General features: G+C 36.6%; 2 protein-coding genes across 2 annotated transcripts in view; one reads left to right on the top strand and one right to left on the bottom strand.

Moving 5' to 3' along the window:
* Window positions 1–4,798: 4,798 nt before the first annotated feature.
* Window positions 4,799–10,236, top strand: LOC131411304 (nucleoside diphosphate-linked moiety X motif 6-like). Its single transcript, XM_058550016.1, has 2 exons — window positions 4,799–5,112; window positions 9,574–10,236. The coding sequence occupies exons 1-2, from the start codon at window positions 5,025–5,027 to the stop codon at window positions 9,969–9,971; spliced, it is 486 nt and encodes a 161-aa protein (XP_058405999.1). The 5' UTR covers window positions 4,799–5,024; the 3' UTR covers window positions 9,972–10,236.
* Window positions 10,237–10,280: 44 nt separating this feature from the next.
* Window positions 10,281–21,905, bottom strand: part of FGF2 (fibroblast growth factor 2) — a 102,213-nt gene continuing 90,588 nt past the window's right edge. The window contains exon 5 of the mRNA XM_058550634.1: window positions 10,281–10,616. Coding sequence (XP_058406617.1) covers window positions 10,431–10,616 — 186 coding nt within the window. The 3' untranslated portion in view covers window positions 10,281–10,430. The remainder of the gene's footprint in view (window positions 10,617–21,905) is intronic.

Raw genomic sequence — 21,905 nt, 5'->3', positions numbered from 1 at the left:
CCCCAGACCTGATGAGTCAGAAACTCTGAGGATGCTGCTCAGCAATTTGTGTGTTAACAAGCCCTCCAGGTGATTCAGGTGCACAGTCAAGTTTGAGAATCATTGAACTAGAACATTGGGCTTCCAGACTCATTTGCTGATTTTCAGACTTGCCAGTGATTAGTTCTTTAAGAATGACAAAGTGCTGCTTTTCAGAAGCTTTTCCTATGCTTCTAGACAGTTGGGATTGGCAGAGGCTAGAGGCAAATTCAAATTATAGAAGACTTTGCTTTCTTTATGGATTAAGTAGGAATGATACTCCTACTTAGGACTTTGGATTTTTTGAGTTACAAACAGAGATCCATCTAAGAGAGCAACAAAATATGAAAGCCGAGTATTTGTGTATAGTTCAATGTTGTAATAAAAAGTATAAAGTGAGATGCTAAATTATATTTAATTTCTGTAATTATTTTGATGCTAGGTGGAATTAAAGTGTAAATGATAGCTATTAACCATAAGTAACTAATTAGCGTGATTTTCAGACACCTAAGTCAGTTTTTCTCCTTTCTTTAAGTACCTCACTCTCCCCAGGCATTAGTGTCAAGTGTTTCTTGGGAAGGAAAGTTTAACCCTCACCACAAGCATATGCACACACTCAAACACAAATCTAAAATGATATTTAAAATGTGTCCTTTTGGGACTGGCCCGGTGGCATAGTGGTTAAGTTTGAGTGCTCTGCTTCTGGGGCCCGGGGTTTGCAGGTTCAGATCCCGGGTGCAGACCTATGCACTGCTCATCCAGCCACGCTGTGGCAGGCGTCCCACATAAAGTAGAGGAAGAAGGGCATGGATGTTAGCCCAGGACCAATCTTCCTCAGCAAAAAAGAGGAGGATTGGCAACAGATGTTATAGCTCAGGGCTAATCTTCCTCACCAAAAAAAAAAAAAAAAGTGTCCTTTCTCCTTTCCTACCAATATATTCCATTCCTTTGTCCCTGCCCCGTGATTTTGAGAAATAAAAGACGTGACAGAGGCTTGACCCTATAAACTGGGTGCAGAGAGCTGAGTTAAGGGTAGGGACCTATTCATTCATTCACTAAACATTACTCAGTTCCTATGCATACTATGTCATAGGCGCTGTTCTAAGCACTAGGAAAATATTAGTGAACATAGCAAAGTTTCTGTGTCTGGAGCTTATATTCAAATAGCTAAGATACAGATAAACAAATGAATATATAATACATAGGGTGGGGATAAGTTTTTTTTAAGAAAAATACAGTGGTACAGGGAGAAAGAGAATGACTGGGCTTGCTATATTGTGTGTTAATTTCTTTATGCCCTGCACCTAGCACTCAATAAATTGTTGTTGAATGAACAAACTTATTAAGAGATCTCTATGGTTGCCTCTATCTCATTGGTAACAGTGATAATATTGTAGCTAATGAGATTTATCTAAATACGGTGGCTCTGAATTCTGAAAAGCAAGAGTAGTAGCATTAAAGACTAGAACAGTGAAAATAAAAGATAATCCATCAAATTTCTGGCATCTGACCAAATTGGAGTAAGGGAAGAACAAGGAGGTCATTGTTTGATTAATACAAGAGAACTGAAAGGAAGAGGCTAGTAGGTCTGTACCCTTGTTCTAGCTTTTTTTTTTTTTTCCATGAGGAAGATCAGCCCTGAGCTAACATCCATGCCGATCCTCCTCTTTTTGCTGAGGAAGACTGGCCCTGAGCTAACATCTGTGCCCATCTTCCTCCACTTTATGTGGGACGCCGCCACAGCATGGCCTGACAAGCGGTGCGTTGGTGCGTGCCCGGGATCCAAACCCAGGCCGCCAGCAGCGAAGCACGCGCACTTAACCTCTACACCACAGGGCTGGCCCCTGTTCTAGGTTCTCGAGATATGGCTGAAAGAAATTAGTAGCCTTTGGGGAGTCTGTTTACACAAACTCCTAGTTAAGATTTCAGCCGCCACACCCAGGAAAGGTCCTGCAACTAATCCTCTGCTTAGGAAAACAGAAGATGTCTGTGGGGTTGGAAAATAGTGAGAAAAAGGATCAGAAAATGAATCATGCCTGTTCACCCATTCTAGAAACTCCAAAATAAACTTGAGTTTATCTTCGGGACAAATTTTAGAGGAAACAGTGCTATTAAACTTGAAAGTGGTTTTACAGAGAAAGTATCTTTCATTCTGTTAGTATCTCTGAAAAATGCATTAAAGAATAATATTTACCCTTTGTTGATATCCAAAATGCCTATTTCATGGGCTAGCAATTCTTAACATGGAGGAACGAAGGGCTCCAGAGTGATAGATGGGACCACCCTTACATCATCCACACTGTCTCCTATTTTCCATTCACTCCTACAGACCAGACAGACAAACACACACACATAGACAAGAACATCAGATTTATAATTGGCAAATGTATAGGAAAAATTTGTCATCATATTCACCATTCTGAAATATGAAGGAACTACTCTAAACATGGTTTAAAACCACACAGTTTTATAAGTTAAAAGGATACTTTACCTTTTGTAGTATGTAAAAATCAGATACACTTAAGGAACTAGATGACCTCACCAACTCAAAGCAGGGAGGGATCATGTATGTGAATGTTGAGTAGCACGCAATGAGGCACAAGAATGTTTGAGAATATTTCTTTTAAAAGAGAGTGGAAAGTTCCTTTTTTAAGATTAGAGGGAAAAAAGAGATATTTTGTCTTCTTTTATAGGAAGGGAGAACAAAGATGAAAATAGATCAACTCAAAAAGGCTAAATATTCCAAACCCATTCCTAGCCCTTCCTCAGTTATTTTTCCCTCATGAAACAAGATACTGGAAAGATAGAATAACAGTAAATCACTAGCAAAGTAATAAATCTCAGGCCAATCAGAAGATTCTAGATAGGGAACTCACAGGCAACAGGTAGAAACAAAGACATTTGATACCAAACTAGATTTTAATTCAAATTCACAAGCTCTGGAGAGGTTAAGTCTAAGATACAGACTCTGGTTCAGTTTACATAGATGTTCCACTGAGATCCGAACAAAAGATCAAAAGGTATATGAAAAAGCAGCAAATAGCAATTAATAGTGAGAAAACAGCAAATCAACTTTTTACATTTCTTAAAAGATGGTTAGAATCAGACCGCCTGGATTTTAACCCTGAGTTTACTACACACTAGCTGTGTCACTGTCGCCCCAGGCAAGTTATTAAATCTTTTCATGCCCTTAGTTTCATCACTTCTAAAATGGGAACAATAGTAGTCCCTCATGGGTTACCAAAAAGTTTAAATGTGTGTAATTCTTATAAAAAAAAATTTAGCATAGTGTCTGGAACATAGTGGGCATTCAATATACATTACCTAGTATTATTTTATTATTATATATTTAAACCTAGTTAATGGGAATATTTTTTAATATAAAAAAAGTGAGAGGATGTATCTCTCCATTGATCATATCTACAATAATAACCAGGTTTGTCAAACCACATAACTTAAGCCTCTCTGCCTACACTTAGAACCAGTAGCAGGCTCAAGCTTTTTAGGGGGAGGAGGAAGCTTTTTAAAAATAAGCTCTTTAAACCTGGTGCCAGAAAATATCACAAACTACTCACCAGCATAAAAATATACTTAATCTTTCCATACCTAAAGTTTATGAAATAAGCAAAATCAAATTTGTGTGAGCTGTTTTCAATCCTTATATCTAGCATTTTTCCCCTTCTAAGTTCCTATCTCCAAATTTAATCAACAATCTCCAATTATTTATAGTTAGTCTAGGTAAAGATTTTAAAAGTTGACTTTTATTGTTTTGGGGAAACATTTGTCTGCCCCATTATAACATTTGTTTCGTTAGAAACAGAATTTATGGTGGTGAAGTCCAATACCCTATCAGGAAAAAGACTGCATAGTTTCTGTAGAAACACAGCTTCTGGAACCACTTCATAATGGAACCCCAAAGACAGTGCATTAATGTAGAGATATTACTTAGAGATATATTTCTACATTAATAAAACATAATATACTTTATAAATTAATCTCAAGTCTGAGCCAGACACGGAAGGGTGGAAAGCCTGAATTCTGCACCCACATAATCAACAGTCTGTGGAAACTCTGGGAACCATGCCACTGGTCTCCAACCTAGCATAGTTGGGAAATGACACATTCTAAGAAGCACTCGTCCAGGAAATGAGTGGGTCACAAAGCACACCAGTAAAAGGTCCATAAAACTTGTTTTATGAATGAAGAGTATATGGTGTACTGGCTCCAAGCTGCAGCACCTTCATGAGTATGTCATAATTTCTCAGTCATTCCTCAGCATTATCATGGTGATAGATATTAACAGAACTCTAACAGGAAAAAGTAAACATGTCAGCCATAAGAATACTGTCCCATGCCATTTCATAATTATATTTAATCAATATTTTCCATACTTATCCCCATTCCAAGATCAGATCTTCTCACCTGCCCCTCCCCACCAAAAAAAGAAATGGTATACACACACAAAAAAAAACTCACAACTTAAACTAATAAATTTTATTCACACTAACCATGAAAAGCAATTACATTTTTACATAAAATCATTAACACACAGAACAAGAGAAATCTTAAAATTAATATATCTGATTAGACACAATACAGAAAATAAATGTGAAAATTAAAAATAGCATACCTTAGTGATTAAATTTATACTGTATTTTCTACTTATTTATAGCAGCATCTGTAAGATTCCTCTATTTTTTTGTTAATAGTTAACTAGCAGCAAAATTTTTTAAATTACACAAAATCAGTAGATGTTTCTCTCCACTGTTTCAGTCACACAAAATTTATCACATTAACCAAACAAAACCACTTCTATTTCCTGAAGAAAAAGGTGAGAAAAGATTTCATAAGTCACCAGTTCCCCCAAAAAAGAAGAAAGGGAGGAGGAAGGAAGCTGAAAAAAATTTGCATGCGATTACCAAAAAATAAATAAATTCTCAACCACCTCCACCAATTATGGGTGGATTTTTTGGAGTCTCCATATGTTGTGTTAGTGAATAAAAGCTATGTTAGCTTTATTTTCTGACTTTATACTGCAGTTGAAAAATATGTGGAAGTTTCCAGGAGGCCTGTCAGAGCCTGGAGAAGATATCGGTATGTATCTTACATATTTTTAATTGGCTTGAAAATGTTGAGGAAATTCATGTGTTTACTTTCTTGCTCTATAGCTGAGAATAAAATTTTAAATTTTCTAATTGGTTCAGCCAAATCAGAAAATTTCAGAGAGGTTACTTCAGGGCTGATATAAAATTAGCAGCAAAACTTGTAACTTACTCCTTTAGTACAAATAATACCATTAGGAGCATACTACCTTTTCTTCTGTTGAGGACTGCTTCTAGATTAATTTGTTTGAAAATGAGAAGCTTTGGAGATACATCAGTAAAGTTTATCATTAACGGTTGTTTTGGATATGACTAAAATTGTTGTTGGAATTAAACTATGAGAAAACACAAATTCTTGACCATTTCATCACACAAGGATGAAAAGTAACTTTTAAATGAAATAAGTATTATTTATAAAGTCAATTATGAAGCAGTGGTGATGTAATTCTTCTCTTTATGAAAATTTATCTACTATTTATTTTGAGTAGTCAGGAAGCCAAAACATAGTAAAATGTCTCATATGAGAACCTCTCAAATGAGCGAGAACTCCCTAAAACAACTCAGTGTTTAAGACAGGGAAATATGAAATGAGCTAAGAATTCTTTATGTCCAGATTTTATAGGAAATAGACCAAAGAATAGAAACTGAGTTTTCCTACCTCTTCCTTAAACCATTGGTTCAAATGCAGTCCCCATCATAATAAATCAATAGATAATGCATTTGATACCAGTATTATTTCTCCGTGACTTTTTCCTCAATATGCATGTCCCCTATTCTCTTTAGCTAACATCTGTATGAAGGGGCAATTTCCTAAATCATCTTTAAATCTTTTATTTAAAAATGTATATATACCTGAAACTTGATTTTTTAAAATGTTACACAGATTAAAACGCCCTATACACAGTATATAGCCAGCTCCTAACAACCTATAAGTAAATTTACTACATTCAGATATATTCATAGCAAATTTTGATTTTAGGTTCTTATTGACCTTTTGCTTAGATTCTGCTAGGTCTTCTGCTGAAATAAGAGGATTTTGTAGTGGTGCTAGTGCTGAAAGAGAAGGCCATTTATTCTAGAACACCTAATTATCTCACACTATCCATATGTGATATATGAGAGCATGTGAACTAGTTAAGTTTATGTTTTACATCCTTACCCAATCCATACTGGGCAAAAAGCAGTCTACAGGAGAAGGCATGTGTAGTGTTTTCTTCTGAGTCTTGCCTACTCAAATCAATTGACTTTTCTCCTTTGAGTTTTTATGGGTCTTCTGAATTTCAGATATATTTAAATGTAAATGAAGAAACACATTTCCAAGCCAAATATGTATAATTTTAGGGTTAAGTGTACTCCAGAACCCTTCAAGTCCAGATAATTAAGAATTCACTATTTTTTTTAAGGTATTTGTGGTTGTCACAACAACCCACCTCTCTAGAGATCATATATATACCTCCACCATGGGGAATTAAGAGATAAGCAGCAATTGGCATTCACATACTGCCTAGAAGTAGTATAAATTAAAGCTTTGCCTTAAAACTGATAAAACCCTGAAAGCAGCTAGAAAGGGTAACTGACAGTAGAGGTCTGCAAGACTATGTCTATATGAGGGCATTTCTGTTTTATAACACAGTACAATAATAGATTATTCTTCATGATGAAGCCAAATCATCTAAGAATTATTTAACTTATTTTCTTTTCTTTAAACCCTGTATTTAGGAAACATGTAATATGCATTAGGAATACTGCCATCACAAATGTGCAGACATTCATATTGGCTCTTAAGTAGTAAACACTAGTTAACTGGGAAACACATCTGTTTGGAATCCTTCATTCTTTGATAATACTAGGTAAATGAAGCACTATGGTCCAGAATGTTTTAAAAAAAATTAAGAAGGGCTTATACAAAATAGTATACAATCCTCAGGCTTTAATATAATATAAAACCCTAAGAGTACAAACGTATCTACAGGGTTAAAAATGGAGAAGCTGCCTTCCTAAAAAAATCTCATTACCACTGACAGGAAGAGAATCCTCTGCTGTGAAAGCAGCGGGTCTGATCAGAGCTCATCAGTGCACCAGAGTCAGAGGGAAACACCAGCAAAACCCACATTCTGCACAATTTTTCCTATTATTTTATTTCAACCTAATCCTATCATTAAATATTACAAAATAGAAATAACAAATATAAACTCCATTTCATTATTGTCCTGTAACTAAACAAAACACTACGACATATTTAAACATATCTCTCAATCAACAAAAATAAAAACAAAACCCTCCTGGTTTTCCTATGTCTTTCAAACTTATAAAATAGTAAATATTATTATTTCAGTTTAGCCTACAGTACATTAAAATAAAGGTATAACAGAATAAAGTACTTTATCTAGATAAAAAATTTAAATTCATGGTAAAATCCTTGGGAACAGATTTCCATCTTGAGGTGGATTCTCATATGGTGGATACAAAATCACTTATTTGCCCATTCAATTTTTAGTCTAGTCAATGATATGCTGATTCAAGTTAAACTGATGGAACTACCCGGGCAGCTCTGATTTTGAATCAACTGCTATAGTGCCTGCTGAGTAGGGCGGGTTCACTCACTAGCCCCATCCTGTGCTTCTATGACATATAACCAGGCTAGACTCAGGAACTAAATGTCGAACCCATGATTAGTAGCACTAAGAGCTAAACAGGAATAACCCCATGGTTATTTTTCAAAGCATTTAAAGAATAAAAATAAACATTTAAACAATATTAAATAAGATCAGCAGATGACATGTACAATTTAAGACTAGTGCCACAATCTTTAACAAATTTAGTAACAAACATGTACTGTATGCCAGACTGAAGGTATTTTTCTTATTAAGGAAAGTTTTCCTTTTCTTAGCATAAATTCTTCTTTTATGTTTTTAGTTTAAAAATGTAATTTCTAACCATGTTTAATCTATGGCAAATTTCAACTATAAGGGAAGTCAGCATATAATTCAAAAATGGCAGACAAATATCTTATATTTTAGAACACTTTACTCTTCTTGTGCATATTTCCAGAGCTGTTTCTTAGGAAAAAAACAAGAGCATATCCAGGGAATCTGTAAGACAGTCAATAGTCAGAGCACACAGGAATTGAGACATTTTTCCTTGACTTCCTCTCCCTTGCCTATTCTTCACCAGTAGGACTAGTGAGAAGGCAAATATAATTTACTACTTGACAAACAAGAAAGTGGAGGCATTAAAGGGTATTTGAACAAAAATCTATGCCCATGGCAATTGTGAAGCTTCCCAGCAAACTGGGCAAGGAACACAGCTTTTTTAAGGGCTTCTCATAAACCCTTTGAGAGACAATGACAGAGCAACACAAAATTAGAGAAAGCCCATTTAGGGGTTTCATCTGGATATTTAAAAAAGCAGCCACAAAAATATGTTAATGGCAATAAAAATCCTGCCCCAGAAACTTGCATATCATTGAAAAAATCAACCTTATAAAATGTGAAAACCCTTGTAGTATAAAAATCTGTACAGTCATGCACCGCATAATGACTTTTCGGTCAACAACAGACTGCATCTATGACGGTGGTCCCATAAGATTGGTATCATATAGCTAAGGTGTGTAGTGGGCTATACCATCTAGATTTGTGTAAGTACACTCTATGATGTTCACACAACAACAAAATTGCCTAACGATGCATTTCTCAGAACATATTGCTGTTGTTAAGCGACGCATGACTGTATATTCTAAGTTTCTTTAAAACATCTGATGAAATGACTACAGCATTTTGGTGTTGGAGGAATAAATCCAAGTTCTTTGGAATCTCAAGAAACCAAAAAAAAAAGCCCAAAATTACCATAGTGGGATTCCACTGACAGGATAACTAGAGGAGCATAACAAAATGGTTATAAAGGAATCTGCTCTATGACTTGAAAGGCTTGACAGTCGCACCCAACATCACCAGGAGAGATTTGAATCAGTTCGTAGTTCAATACATTCTGCAGCTCTGCAGACTTCTATAAGGAAGAATGGATCACTTTTTCTCAATACTGACTTATGTACACTTAGGCAGTTCTGATGGATGAGCAGGCACAGGATAATAATGAAGACATACGTAGGAATATTAACTGCAGCTTTGCAACCTATGTTTTCACCTTTTGAGAAATAAAGCAGGAAGAGGTTAAGAATATGAGACCCCAAAAATATACAGGTGGGTAAGCCTGCCAATAGCAGCCAAAAAAATATTCAGTATTTCAAAAGCTTCTTAGAGGTACAGTGGTAAGAAAATACTTTGGTATCTCAGGATGTCCAGAAGGCAAAGAGTTTATATGGAAAACTTCACTTTCCTAGGGTGAAGTTTTGCTTTTGAACCTTTAGATAATGCTAACTTCATCTGAAAATCTTTGATGATTAAATTTCTAAGAATGTGATCCTTATTGATTTGTACATCTTTCTTTTATGTAGGAGAGACAGCAGTTCGGGAAGTTTTTGAAGAGACTGGTATAAAAGCAGAATTCAGATCCCTCCTCAGTATTCGGCAACAGCACACCAATCCTGGAGCTTTCGGGAAGTCAGATATGTATATCGTCTGCCGCTTACAGCCATGTTCATTCACCATAAATTTTTGCCAGCATGAATGCTTACGATGTGAGTGGATGGATCTCAATGACCTGGTCAAGACTGAAAATACGACTCCCATCACCAGCAGAGTTGCTAGACTGCTGCTGTATGGGTACAGAGAAGGGTTTGACAAGATTGATCTGACCATGGAAGAACTTCCGGCAGTTTACACAGGCTTGTTCTATAAACTCTATCACAAGGAACTGCCAGACAACTACAAAACTATGACAGGGATGGATTAAATTCATATTTACAGGTTTAAGAAAATTTAGGTAAATTGTACATGTAGATTAATGCATACCATATTACAAGAAGAAGTGGACATTTTGGGTTAACTAATGTCTGACTTTAATTTTCTAATGTGTATGATTTCCATGAAGAAACTTGTTTGTAAGTGTGTACATTTTAAAAGCCTCTTTTCAAATGAAGCAAATTTATAAAAAAGATTGTAGCTCTAAGTAAGCTTCACTGGATTAAGGCAAATGCTATATAAAAAGTGGAATTCTATACATTTTCCAGGAATTTTTGTTTTTTTTTTACTAAGGCAACGGTTAAATATTTTACTATTAGATAAAAGGTTATCTGACGAGTTATCCAAACTGAGCAGATAGCTGTGCACATTTTTCTTTTTCTTTCATTAACAAACTTCTAAAATATACCTCTTCTTTCACGTAAAATGAGATTAGATGCTGCCATTAAGATCAGCTCTTAGCAGACATTGGAAGAAAAAGTATAGCTTTCTGCCCAGGTCCTGTTTTGGGTCCAGGTTTATACTGCCCAGTTCGTTTCAGGGCCACATACCAACTGGAGTATTTCCTTGACCGGTAAGTATTGTAGTTATTAGATTCCAATCGTTCAAAAAAGAAACACTCGTCCGTAACACATTTCTGAAAAATAAAGGAAGAATTAGTAGTTGTTGTTGTTTTTATTATTATTACACTTCTCATATTAAATACTTATGACAGTACACTGCCCATTCTGCTCAACCAGCAGCAGGCTCTTGGGTTCAGCAGGATAATCAAACTAGCAAGATTCAACATGGGCCAGCCCAGTGATATAGTGGTTAAGTTCGCGGGCTCTGCTTCAGTGGCCCGGGGTTTGCAGGTTCAGATCCTGGGTGTGGACCTGCACACCACTTATCAAGCCACACTGTGGCAGGCATCCCACATATAAAGTAGAGGAGGATGGGCACAGATGTTAGCCCAGGGCCAATCTTCCTCAGAAAAAAGAGGAAAATTGGCAACAGATGTTAGCTCAGGGCTAATCTGCCTCACCTAAATAATCATCATCATCATCATCTTCCACACCAAAATAATAATAATGTTAGCAAGATTCAATAGGCCAAAATCTGACATAATCTAGCTCTGCAGAAGGATGCAGGACAGGAACACAGCATGTCAGCAGGACATCTTCAAGCACATCTCTGCAGAGGAAGAATCCAAGGACCATTCTCCAGCCCCCACAAGGGACAAGTAAGGTGTTGGGCAGTGAGAGCACACAGATGGTATAGGAACCACACTGGCTCAGACTTGAAACATCCCATGAACATAGCTTTCGGGGGTCCCCACAAAGTGGGATATACCCAGTAACAAGAAGCTCACTACATTTAGGGAAACCCAAAGCTGTGGCTTCTAGTTAGGTATTTATGGTCCATCCAAACTCCTCCCATCCAGAGGCAGGTTACCAATCGGGTCATTTTTACTTTTTCAGGGTTCCAGTGAAACTGCTGGAAGGGTAACCCAGGGGTAATCTTCCCATAAAGCAGAAGGGTTTTATTAATACTTTACTCACAGAAACAGAATTCCTTAAATTATAACAATTTTTTTCTAGTGGCTGACATTTCTAACATCTATAAAAAGAATAGTTTACTGTACAGAAAATAGCTAGTGTATATAATGACAAAAAATTGTATTGGAACATTATAAATGATTAGCATTCTCAAAACACTAATAATGAGGAATCAGTAATGTAGACCATGTTGATTTCTGGCAGTCTCTTTCTTATGGGAGAGGAAACTACTCTGCCTTTTTATTTCAATTAAACTATTGATCAGGAAGGGTGGAAATAGCTAGCTTTACAAATAGTTAGACCTGGAAATACTATTCCAAGTAATGGAGTCTATTAGGCTGCCACATTATTCCAGGTAAATGTTCAATAATCAACTTCACGCTGATGATACTTATTGACCTCTAGGGGAAAAAAATCAACAAATGATTTATTCACTTTAAGGGAAGAAAGGAAAAATCATTTATTTTTTATATTACAATTATATATATATAGAAAGATAGATGATAGAATGATAAACTCATATAGAAAATCATATAAATTTACACATTTATCTCTACATATAAATACAACATGTATACATAGATATATGACATAAAGCCATGGTTTTGTATTAATGAGTGTACCAGATTCCAGCTTATTTCTATATATTTAGTTCAGGTTTGGGAAAACCCCCATTCGAAACACTTGAATCTTTTCCCAGATTTCTTTGGTTCCAAGACAAACTAAACAATGGCACAAACTAAGAAAAACATAGATCAATAAGCAAAATACTGAAAGAGCTGGCATAATAACCAAGATGAAAAGTAAAGGACTTAGAAAGACCTAAAAGTGAATAACGTGCATCTAGTCATCTAAAGTAAGGGTGTGGTATTAGAGCCTGTAATCTGCTTCTGGGGATAAGAATTTTACTGGATATTTACTTGGCTTTAATGTTTTGACCACTGTTAACTGAACTTTTAAAAACTGAAATACCAACTTATCTAATTTGCCCATTTTTTGCAACAAATTACTAATAAAGCAAGTTAAGTCTTTCTGATGCAAATAAATCACTGGTAGCCTTACAGAGAAGCATACATTGCACAAGGACCCAGCTCTGTGATACACAGGACTGTCTTGTGGTGTTCATAAAGATCCAAATGTGGTAACAGTGAACACTTCTACCTAGAGCAATGTGGATATTCCATATCCAATATTTCACTCTACCTTTGGTGAAATTTAGTACACTTCTTGTGTTAACTGAAGTTAACCTGTGTTACTTTATTTTGTCATTTTTCAGTGCCAATGATAAAAATCTTCCTCTTTCCCTATTTTAGGTTTAAGATCAGGGGTAGAAGTGGAGGGGAAGTAAAGAGTGAAAGGAAAAGTCATAGTAATCCTAGAGATAACATGAAACGTCACCATGTTTGTTCCACAGGCTAATTCCCCAAAGGCAGACCTAAACCACATTGCTCAGTCATCATTCAAGATATTGATATGCTCATTTTTTCGTCTTCTGTCAGCTTCCAGGGTGCCCCACCTTGCTGGCTGGCACTCCCTACAATAAATACTCTGCCTACTGGGATACGTACCATGCCAATAATAATTGCCTTCTCAGCCAGTTCCTAATATTTCAGAGAAAAGAAACAGTACCAGGGATTAAATGGATAATACATCATGGAACCCACAAATTGTATTTTTTTTTTTACAGTGGTTACTTGTACCTTTACAAAAACAGAGGGGAGGAAAGGAATACTTGCATCTGTGCTGAATGTTCACCATGTAAATTTACTAAACAACTGTTTACACTTGAAAACAAACTGCATTATTTTTTTAATGGAGAGTAGGGCCAAAATTCAGTTCTCAAGACAAGCAGGCATTTAACAGCCCAGAGTACATACAATTTTCAATTCTGTCCATTCTAAGTTTACAAATCATCTTCAGTGGCTGTGATCTCAAATGTTCCTGTTAAAAATGGATGCAATATAATTTTTATTTTTATAAACATATTTACAGAGCTTTTTTCCTATTCTCACTGTTTAACTGCTCACCATTTCAAACTGAAGAGAAAAGGGGGTCTTCAGAGGAACGATATCACGGAGGAAGTGGATAAGCAGTTTTGAAGGGCTTATAGCAACTTGTACCCTGTACTTTGCCTTCAAGGCCATATTTTCTAAAGGCCCATGAGCTGGGAAATCCCTTAATTCATGGTTACTGACTGCTTTCAGGTATATCATTTTATTTAAATATCACAACAATCCTGTGACATAATTATCATAATCTGAGTTTTAGAATTCAATGCTCTTAGTAATGTTTCAGGTTGCAAACACCCTTTGCCCATGTATCTATCTGACACCTTTTCATCAAGTTAAATTTTCCTTTATTTTGTTTTATATTTTAATTTAAGAGTAATTTGGGGATACAGAATAGCACACAGTTCAAATAATGCATTTATTCAGTTAACAGATATATATTTTTTTCTAGGCACTGGGATACATCAATGAACAAAACTGAATAAGGATCCCTGCCTTTGTACCACTCAAATTCCAGCTGGGGGAGACACACTGTAAGCAATAAGCATAACTGAGTAAATTATATTATATGCTAAAATATGATAAATCCTATGAAAAAAAGTAAAGCTGAGTAGGATAAGAGGGGTTGGGAGTTGTGGGGGTAGAGATTAGGTTGCAATATTAAATAGCATAGTCACAGTAGGCTCCATTGAGAAAGTGACATTTGAGCAAATACTTAAAGAAGATGAAGGAGTTAACCATCCAGATATCAGAGGACAGCACTCCAAGCAGAAAGAACAGCCAAGGCAAAAGCCCTACAACAGAATCATGCCTCGAGTGTGTGAGGGGCAGCAAGGAGGCCCGCGTGGATGAAGCAGAGGGCTTGAAGTTGCAGAGTAGTAAGACATGAGGTCAGAGACATAATGGGATGAGAGATGTGTAGGCTATTGTAAATATTTTGGCTCCTACTCTAAGAAAATGGAGAACCGTTGTAGGCTTTTGAGCAGAAAAGTGGCATGATCTGACATATTTATCCAGGATTAGTCTGGCTGCCAAGACTACATTGGGCCAAAGGCAGATGCAGAGAGACCAGTTAGAGGCTTGCCTAGTAACCTAGGCAGGGAGAGTGGAGGCCCAGACCATAGTGGTGGCAGTAGAGATAATAAGAAGCTGTCTGCTTCTGGATATGTTTTGAAGGCAGAGTCAACAGGGTTTCCTGACAGATTGGATGTGCAGTGTGAGAAAAATTGAGGAAAATGATGGCACTGAAGTTTATGGTCTAGAATGAGGGACTTGCCATCATCTGCGATGGGGAAGGCTATGAGTGGGAACAGGTTTTATAGGGAAAGATTAGGAATTCAGTTTTGGACATGTTGAATTTGAGCTGAATATTCGACATCCTAATGGAGATAATAAGTATTTATTGAGCATATACTATGCAATAGACAAATCACTTAACCTTCTTTCCCTCTTGCTAATGCTAATAACCACAGAATTGGAAGTTGAAAAGTACTGGAATTTATCTGGAATGCTAGAAAGTGTGTTAAATTACAATAATTCCAATAAGCCATTATTCTCAATTCTACAAGGTATGGAATCTAAAAAACGAATGTAGGTGTACATGTATGAGAGTGCTATAAATCTGTCATGTGTTAGTGATGTGGCACACCTCACGACTTCCCTGAAGGGCTATCCACATGGATGAGCTTAGCTTACATAGGGGTCCAATAACCATTTGTTGATAGTGATAACAGTGATGCTAATGATTTCAAAGTTGGTGCTGGGAATTTGACTCCTTGTAGAAGTATCTGAATAGGAAAGAATCAAATAACGTCTGAAAAAGCATAATCAATATTTTAAATAGTTTGATTTTTCTCTAGCTATTTAATTGACTTTGAAATTTCAAAAAGAAAGTAAATGATGTGAGCTTTTTAACCTATTGAAAAACTGATCCTAGGAGAGGGTGGGAACCAGATTTCTCACTGTTGGCTTGGGAGGTTACAGACAAGCAAGAGGGGAAGGCTAAAAAGATTCATGTGATACTGGTGGATTAGAGTTGGAACCTACATTAGTAGGTCCATACTCATGTTTAGCTTAATATAGATAGAGAAGGTTAATATAGATACAGAATATACATAAGGTTAATATAGATACAGAAGGTCATACTCCATACTCATGTTTAGCTTAATATAGATACAGAAGGTTAAATATAGAAATATTTATAGATAGGTATATATACCCAGTTTAGTATATGCCTATATTCTGTCAGGTGAGAGGGCCTAGAATCAAAGACACCTCAGTAGCAACAAGCAGACTCAGCATCCGATCTTGGTTTCTAATATCATTTTCCAATAAAAGGAACCAAGGCTCTTTAGAGAAATGGATCATTCTAGGCTAAAGTAGAGAATATACAAGATGAGCCTGGAGCATCTTGTAGGCCATAAAGTAAGGAAGTGCTCAAAAAAACCCCACATTGATGAGGGTATGTCAAAGAGCACAGGAGCCAACTGGAAAAGCTCCCAATGGCCAAAGGTGAAACAATTTTGAACAACCAAATAAATAACACAGTATTGGATTATAACTCAAGTATAAAATAAATATCCATGAGTATACACTGATATAAATGACTGAATAACCAAATGGAGAATAGACAGATTTCTCCTGCAAAAGAATTCCAAATAATTTATGTGGATACTCCCCCCTCAAGCATAACCCCCATCCCTTAAATGTGGACTGTGTATAGTGACTTCCTTCCAAAGAATACTGTATGGAAAGGGGGGGAAAAGAGTAACTTTACAGTGGAGACAAACACTACCTCAGCCAGGTGATCAAGGTTGACATCATGAGTGATAAGTCATGCAGACAGCATGTTCCTTTATATGATGTGATGAAGACAGTACTTTACTTCTGTGTTCCACCTCCCAAACACCCATAACCCCTGTCTAACCATGAGAAAAACATCAGGCAAACCCAAACGAAAGGACATTCTAAAAAATACCTGAGCAGTACTCCTCAAACTGTCAAAGTAATCAAAAAAAGGGAAAGTCTAAGGAACTGTCACAGTCTAGAGGAGACTAAGGAGACATGATGACTAAATGTAGTATCCTGAATGGGATCCTGAAACAGAAAAAGGACATTAGGTAAAAACTAAGGAAATATGAATAAAGTATAGACTTTACCTAATAATGATGTATCAATATTGGTTCATTAGTTGTGAGAAGTGTACCATACTCACGTAAGATGTTAACAATAGGAGAAACTGGGTGTGGAGTATATAGAAACTCTGTACAATCTTCACAACTTTTCTGTAAACCTAATACTATTCTAAAATCAAAATTTATTAAAAAAAAAATCCTGACCCTAGGGCTACAAGTACTACCACAAAAAGAATTTCTCAAGTAACTGAATTTAGTAACTCTAGTTATACTATGAAGAATAAAAGCATCTCATTCATTCTTGTGCTCTCCCGCATCCAAATACAGATTATTTATTTATATATACATATCCACTTTATTTCACCAAACAATAAATGCCATGTGGGTGAGGATTTTCTTCTGTTGTGTCCATTGCTGTATCAGTGCCTGGCACATAGTAAGTGATCGATAAATATTTACTAAATTAATGAACAAATGGAACTGTTTTAGATAGCCTACAGTAAAAATACAATTCAATGACATTGCAAAATCTAAATAAGAACTGGAGGACTAAGATCAAGGAAAATTTAGACTAAGAATTGAAATATAAACTATGAATTCATGGACTATTTAGTCCCTGAGGAAACTGAATCAGATGGCCCTTTCCAAAAGTTTGACTATCCTACCTAACAACATCTGTGAGGATCTTTGACAGGCCAGGAAACCTGGGTTCTGGTCTTGCCTTGATCCCTAACTAACTTATATCTTTGAGTGAGTCACTTAACTTCTCTGAGCTTTACTTTCCTCATCTGTAAAATAAGATTGGATTAGATGATCTTTAAGATCCCTCCCAATCTTTAATAGTTTTTTAAGCCTTTAAAGCCTTTAAAACAATCTTTAAGCCTTGCCACACAATAAGAAGAGAAATAAGAACTAGAGAAAGTTTTCTTCCCCTGCCCCATCTCCTCTCCTTAGGCACTGGCCTCACAGTTCTCGTCCACAGCTGAATGTTAGATTTGAACGTTACGGCCATTTCCCCATGGTCTGTTTTTTGGATTGTTTATTCTTTTACAGTACTTTGATTTTGTAGTTTTGGCTTATAAGGGAGTTTGCTCAACATGAATCCAAAAATGCTTCTGATTACACCACTTCTGAGAATTAAAAACAGACATGATGTAAGTACCAGCACTGACTATTTCAGAACAAAATAAAACACACAAATTGTGAAAAGTTAAAAGTAAATTTCATCTTAATCTTGTAATATATACATATATAGGTTGTGTAAAATTTTGTAAGATTAGTTTCTAAAAGAAGCAATAATTCTTCTTCAAAAGCAGTAACCTTTGCATTTAATCTAGTATGTTATCTCTTAAAAAGGATATACAGGGGCCGGCCCAGTGGTGCAAGCGGTTAAGTGCGCGCGTTCTGCTGCGGCGGCCCAGGGTTCACTGGTTCGGATCCCGGGGGCGCGCACCGATGCACCACTTGTCGAGCCATGCTGTGAGGGCGTCCCATATAAAGTGGAGGAAGATGGGCATGGATGTTAGCCCAGGGCCAGTCTTCCTCAGCAAAAAAAGAGGAGGATTGGCAGATGCTAGCTCAGGGCCAATCCTTCCTCACACACACACAAAAAAAGATATACATTCCTCTTTAATTACTGCATTTTTCTGACAAATTTGATCAGTATATATTGTCAGTCTGGATAATTGAGCCCTCAAAAATGCATTTTCCCTACTTTACTACATGTGTAAGTTTCATTTCATTGTTAAGGCCCCTCAACTAAGAAAGTTATTCTATAGGTAAAAAAGAATTTTACTTTTATAGTAATTAAATGTATATCTTCAGAGAATATAAATAATTTTTTCATATTTCACTATTATGCATCAACACAAGTCTCACACATTCTTATACTTACTGGGATATTTTTTTCAGGTTATTACAATCTATAGCATTATATAGAAAACAATGTGCAACTTTCTAGCAGATGAAGACCAGGCAAACTTTGAGGTTGTTTGGTGATTTAAATTTAAAACTACAGTTAACCTCACTACATGCAATTTTTTAAAAATCTACAATTTTGTGAACACTTAAGAAATCGTAAATCCTAATATTTATTCTGGGCCTCCGTTGCTCATAGCAACAAAATTTATCCAGCAATGGAATGGAATAAGGCGTCTGTTGTGTATTAAAGAACTACTCGACTTCAGCCTCCAAATATAGGCTTTGGCAGTTAAATATAGTTACTCTTTGAACTTTTGTATTTTCTAGCTTCAAAAAGGGGGAAAAGATTCTTAAGAAATGTTGTCAAAACAGTGAGAAATCCTTAGCATGAATGCATTCATGCCATTAATATGTGAAGGTGTTGGAGAAAAAAATGGCACACAACTTATTCTTTTTTCATACTCTCAACTGGTAGTAATCAACCTAACATGACTCTTAGAAACCAAAATGTTTTATGTATCCAGAGTACTCTTCTTTCTGAGGGGAAACTAGAATGTTTTACAAATCACTGCAGGAATCACGAACAGGGTAAAATGCAGAAGAACCCAGGGATGTGCCATAACACAGCAGCCTGAAATGGGGCCCCAGGTAGAAGAGTGAGAAGAATTATGCCTTTGGCATCTGCAAGGTCATAAACTCCAGTTTCTCCAGGTTATGAGGAGCACCTGCATCCCCAAATGATGGCTATTGGTGACAACACTGGTCTTATACCAAAAGTTGCTATTTTTGTTTTTTTTCTTTTGGTTCCTTTTTAATATGCCAGCTGTCCCTTCCCATTGTCACCTGAGTGAGGTCTCTGCTGACATCCCTGGCTATGGTATCTTTCACCATCAGTGATTCATCTTAGTCCATTAAATGTTGGCACAGATGACATTAATAGTGAAGGGTCAAGAATTCTAATTTCTTGCCTAAAAGTTGCTTGTTGACAGCTCAATGCCTATGGATCTGACTCCGAAAGAAATATGCCACTTACTGAACCACCAACACCACCTCCTTGGTTTTGGAGTAGGGGTGCTTACTTTCTCATCTGAAAATTCACATAGCCCACCCAGACTAATTTGAAAGAGATAGGACTGCTGCTGAAAAGGCAAGGCAGCAAGCCACACAAATTGAGTGGTAAGACTAGAGAGTAACTCGTGAACTTGGCAGGAATAGATCCTCTGATGGGAGCTGGCAACTGGATCTTGGCTGGTGCCATTTCTCAAAGGAAACTGATAAATCCTGAATTTTCCATTTATGCATAACAGCTGTGGCTTTGTCTCTACAGAGAGTTTGTGATAAATTTCTAAGCATTGCTAAATTAACTCTTATTGCATCAACTTGAAGGAAATCTGTTGTATCAGGAAGAATTAACACACGTCCAAGGAGACAGAAACCCATTTAAGATTAAATAAAATCCTATGACCTTAATTTTGTGAAAGGTCCTGCTCAGCTAAGGAAGAAACTAGAAAACACTTTAGAGCACTTTATGCTTCTGGTGGTATGGAATCAACAGTTTGGGAAGCTTAATGCCTTTATACCAAGAGAAGAGGTCAGAATTCTTTGAATTCTAACTTGTAGAGAATTCTGTAAGAAAAAGACAGTTCAGTTTTCAGGTCTATTGTCTTAAATTCATCTACTCTTTTATGAACCCCACTAGTTTCAGAGATGCACTTTAAAGTAGAGTAGCTTCTGTTTTCATCACCTTTGACAACAATAGAAGTTTTTATCATGACAGATGAACCTATATTCCAGACTATGTTCTCGAAATAAATATCCCCTCCAATGACTATCTGATAGGGCCACCATGATCATCAGGTCACTGGGTCTTCTAATCTCAGTAAGTGGAAAACCACATGGTAACAATCTCAAGTCACTCACTGAGCTAGATTCAGACAGACATAGAAACCCAAAGTATTATATCTTCCCTGGAACTGACAACAGACTGGTAGGAAAAAAACACAAGAACAGTGGAAGAAGTCAAAGTCCGAAGTATTCAATCTTTTAGGGCTACATTTTATGCCTAGGAGACCTCATCCATTCCCCTGATTACTGTCTATATGCTAATAACACCCAAGTCTATATATCAACACAGACCTCTCCTCTAAGCTCCAGAATCATAATTCCAACTATGTAGTGAACATCTTCCCTGAATTTCTCTTAGGCAACTCAAACCAGATAGGTCTAAATTTGAACCTGTATTACTTTTTCCCAGAACTTGCTCTTTTCCTCTTTCCCGTTTCTCATCTACCTTCTCATCCAAACCAGAAATCTAGGAGCCATCTTTGACTTTTCCCTCTGCTCTACTCCTAATCTATAAACACTCTCAAGTGCTAGCACTTTGCTTAGTCCTCTCTGTCCTGTTATTGCCAGGTTCTCACCATCACTTGCTTGAACTATTACAGTGGCCTTCTAACTGCTCTATCTCCACCAGTCTTGGCCCCCTCAAATCCATCCTCTACACTGCTGCTAGAGCGATCTTTCTCAAATTCAAATCTGACTGTGTCTCTTCTTAAAACTTTTCATGGCTTTCCACTGCTTATAGCAGCCTAGTGTATAAGGCACTTCAGCACGTAATCTCTCTACCTCTCCAGCCTTATCTCTTCCTTCCACCTTGTATTTCCTTTGCACTTTACACTCCAGAAGTAGTGAATTACCTGTAATTCTAGAGATGTACCTAGTAAGCTTTCTGCATCCATGACTTGCATGTGCTATGTCCTAGAATTATCTATACCCTCATCTCTACTCCTTCTGCTCCCTGACTGCCTGAAGAACTTCCTCTACATCATCTAAAATCCTAATTATAGGTCATCCTTCCTAATCTAGACAAGTTTAATCACTTCCTTTCCTATTACTTCCTGTTTCAGAATAGTTCTTACTTCCTTTCCTATATTACTATGCAAGTATGCAAGATATAGAAGGAACACATCAAAACCCTTACACATTATTACAAACACTTACACTTCTGTCTCCCCAGGACTGTGACTCATTAAGGGCACAGACCTTTTTGTATTTAGTTTTATAACCCTGATGCCTAGCATAGCATCTGGCACACTGTACACTCAATAAGTACTGGCTATTCTTGAAGAGGATTCTAAAATTTATCAAACTACAAAAAAAAAAAAAAAGAGAGAGAGAGAGAGGGCCACTACAGCCAGACTTGTTATTTATCCTGCAAAAATCACATAAATTGATAATATCAACATAAATATATGTTTGTCAGACGATCAATTAGATGGTTGAAATATTCTTTTTCTCTGTAGGTCTGTTTCAGCACTTCAGAAAT

This window comes from Diceros bicornis, chromosome 11 (assembly GCF_020826845.1).
Source record: "Diceros bicornis minor isolate mBicDic1 chromosome 11, mDicBic1.mat.cur, whole genome shotgun sequence".
Taxonomy (NCBI): Eukaryota; Metazoa; Chordata; class Mammalia; order Perissodactyla; family Rhinocerotidae; genus Diceros; species Diceros bicornis.
The sequence above is the reverse complement of the archived record's forward strand: the minus strand, read 5'-3'. Positions and strand labels throughout refer to the sequence as shown.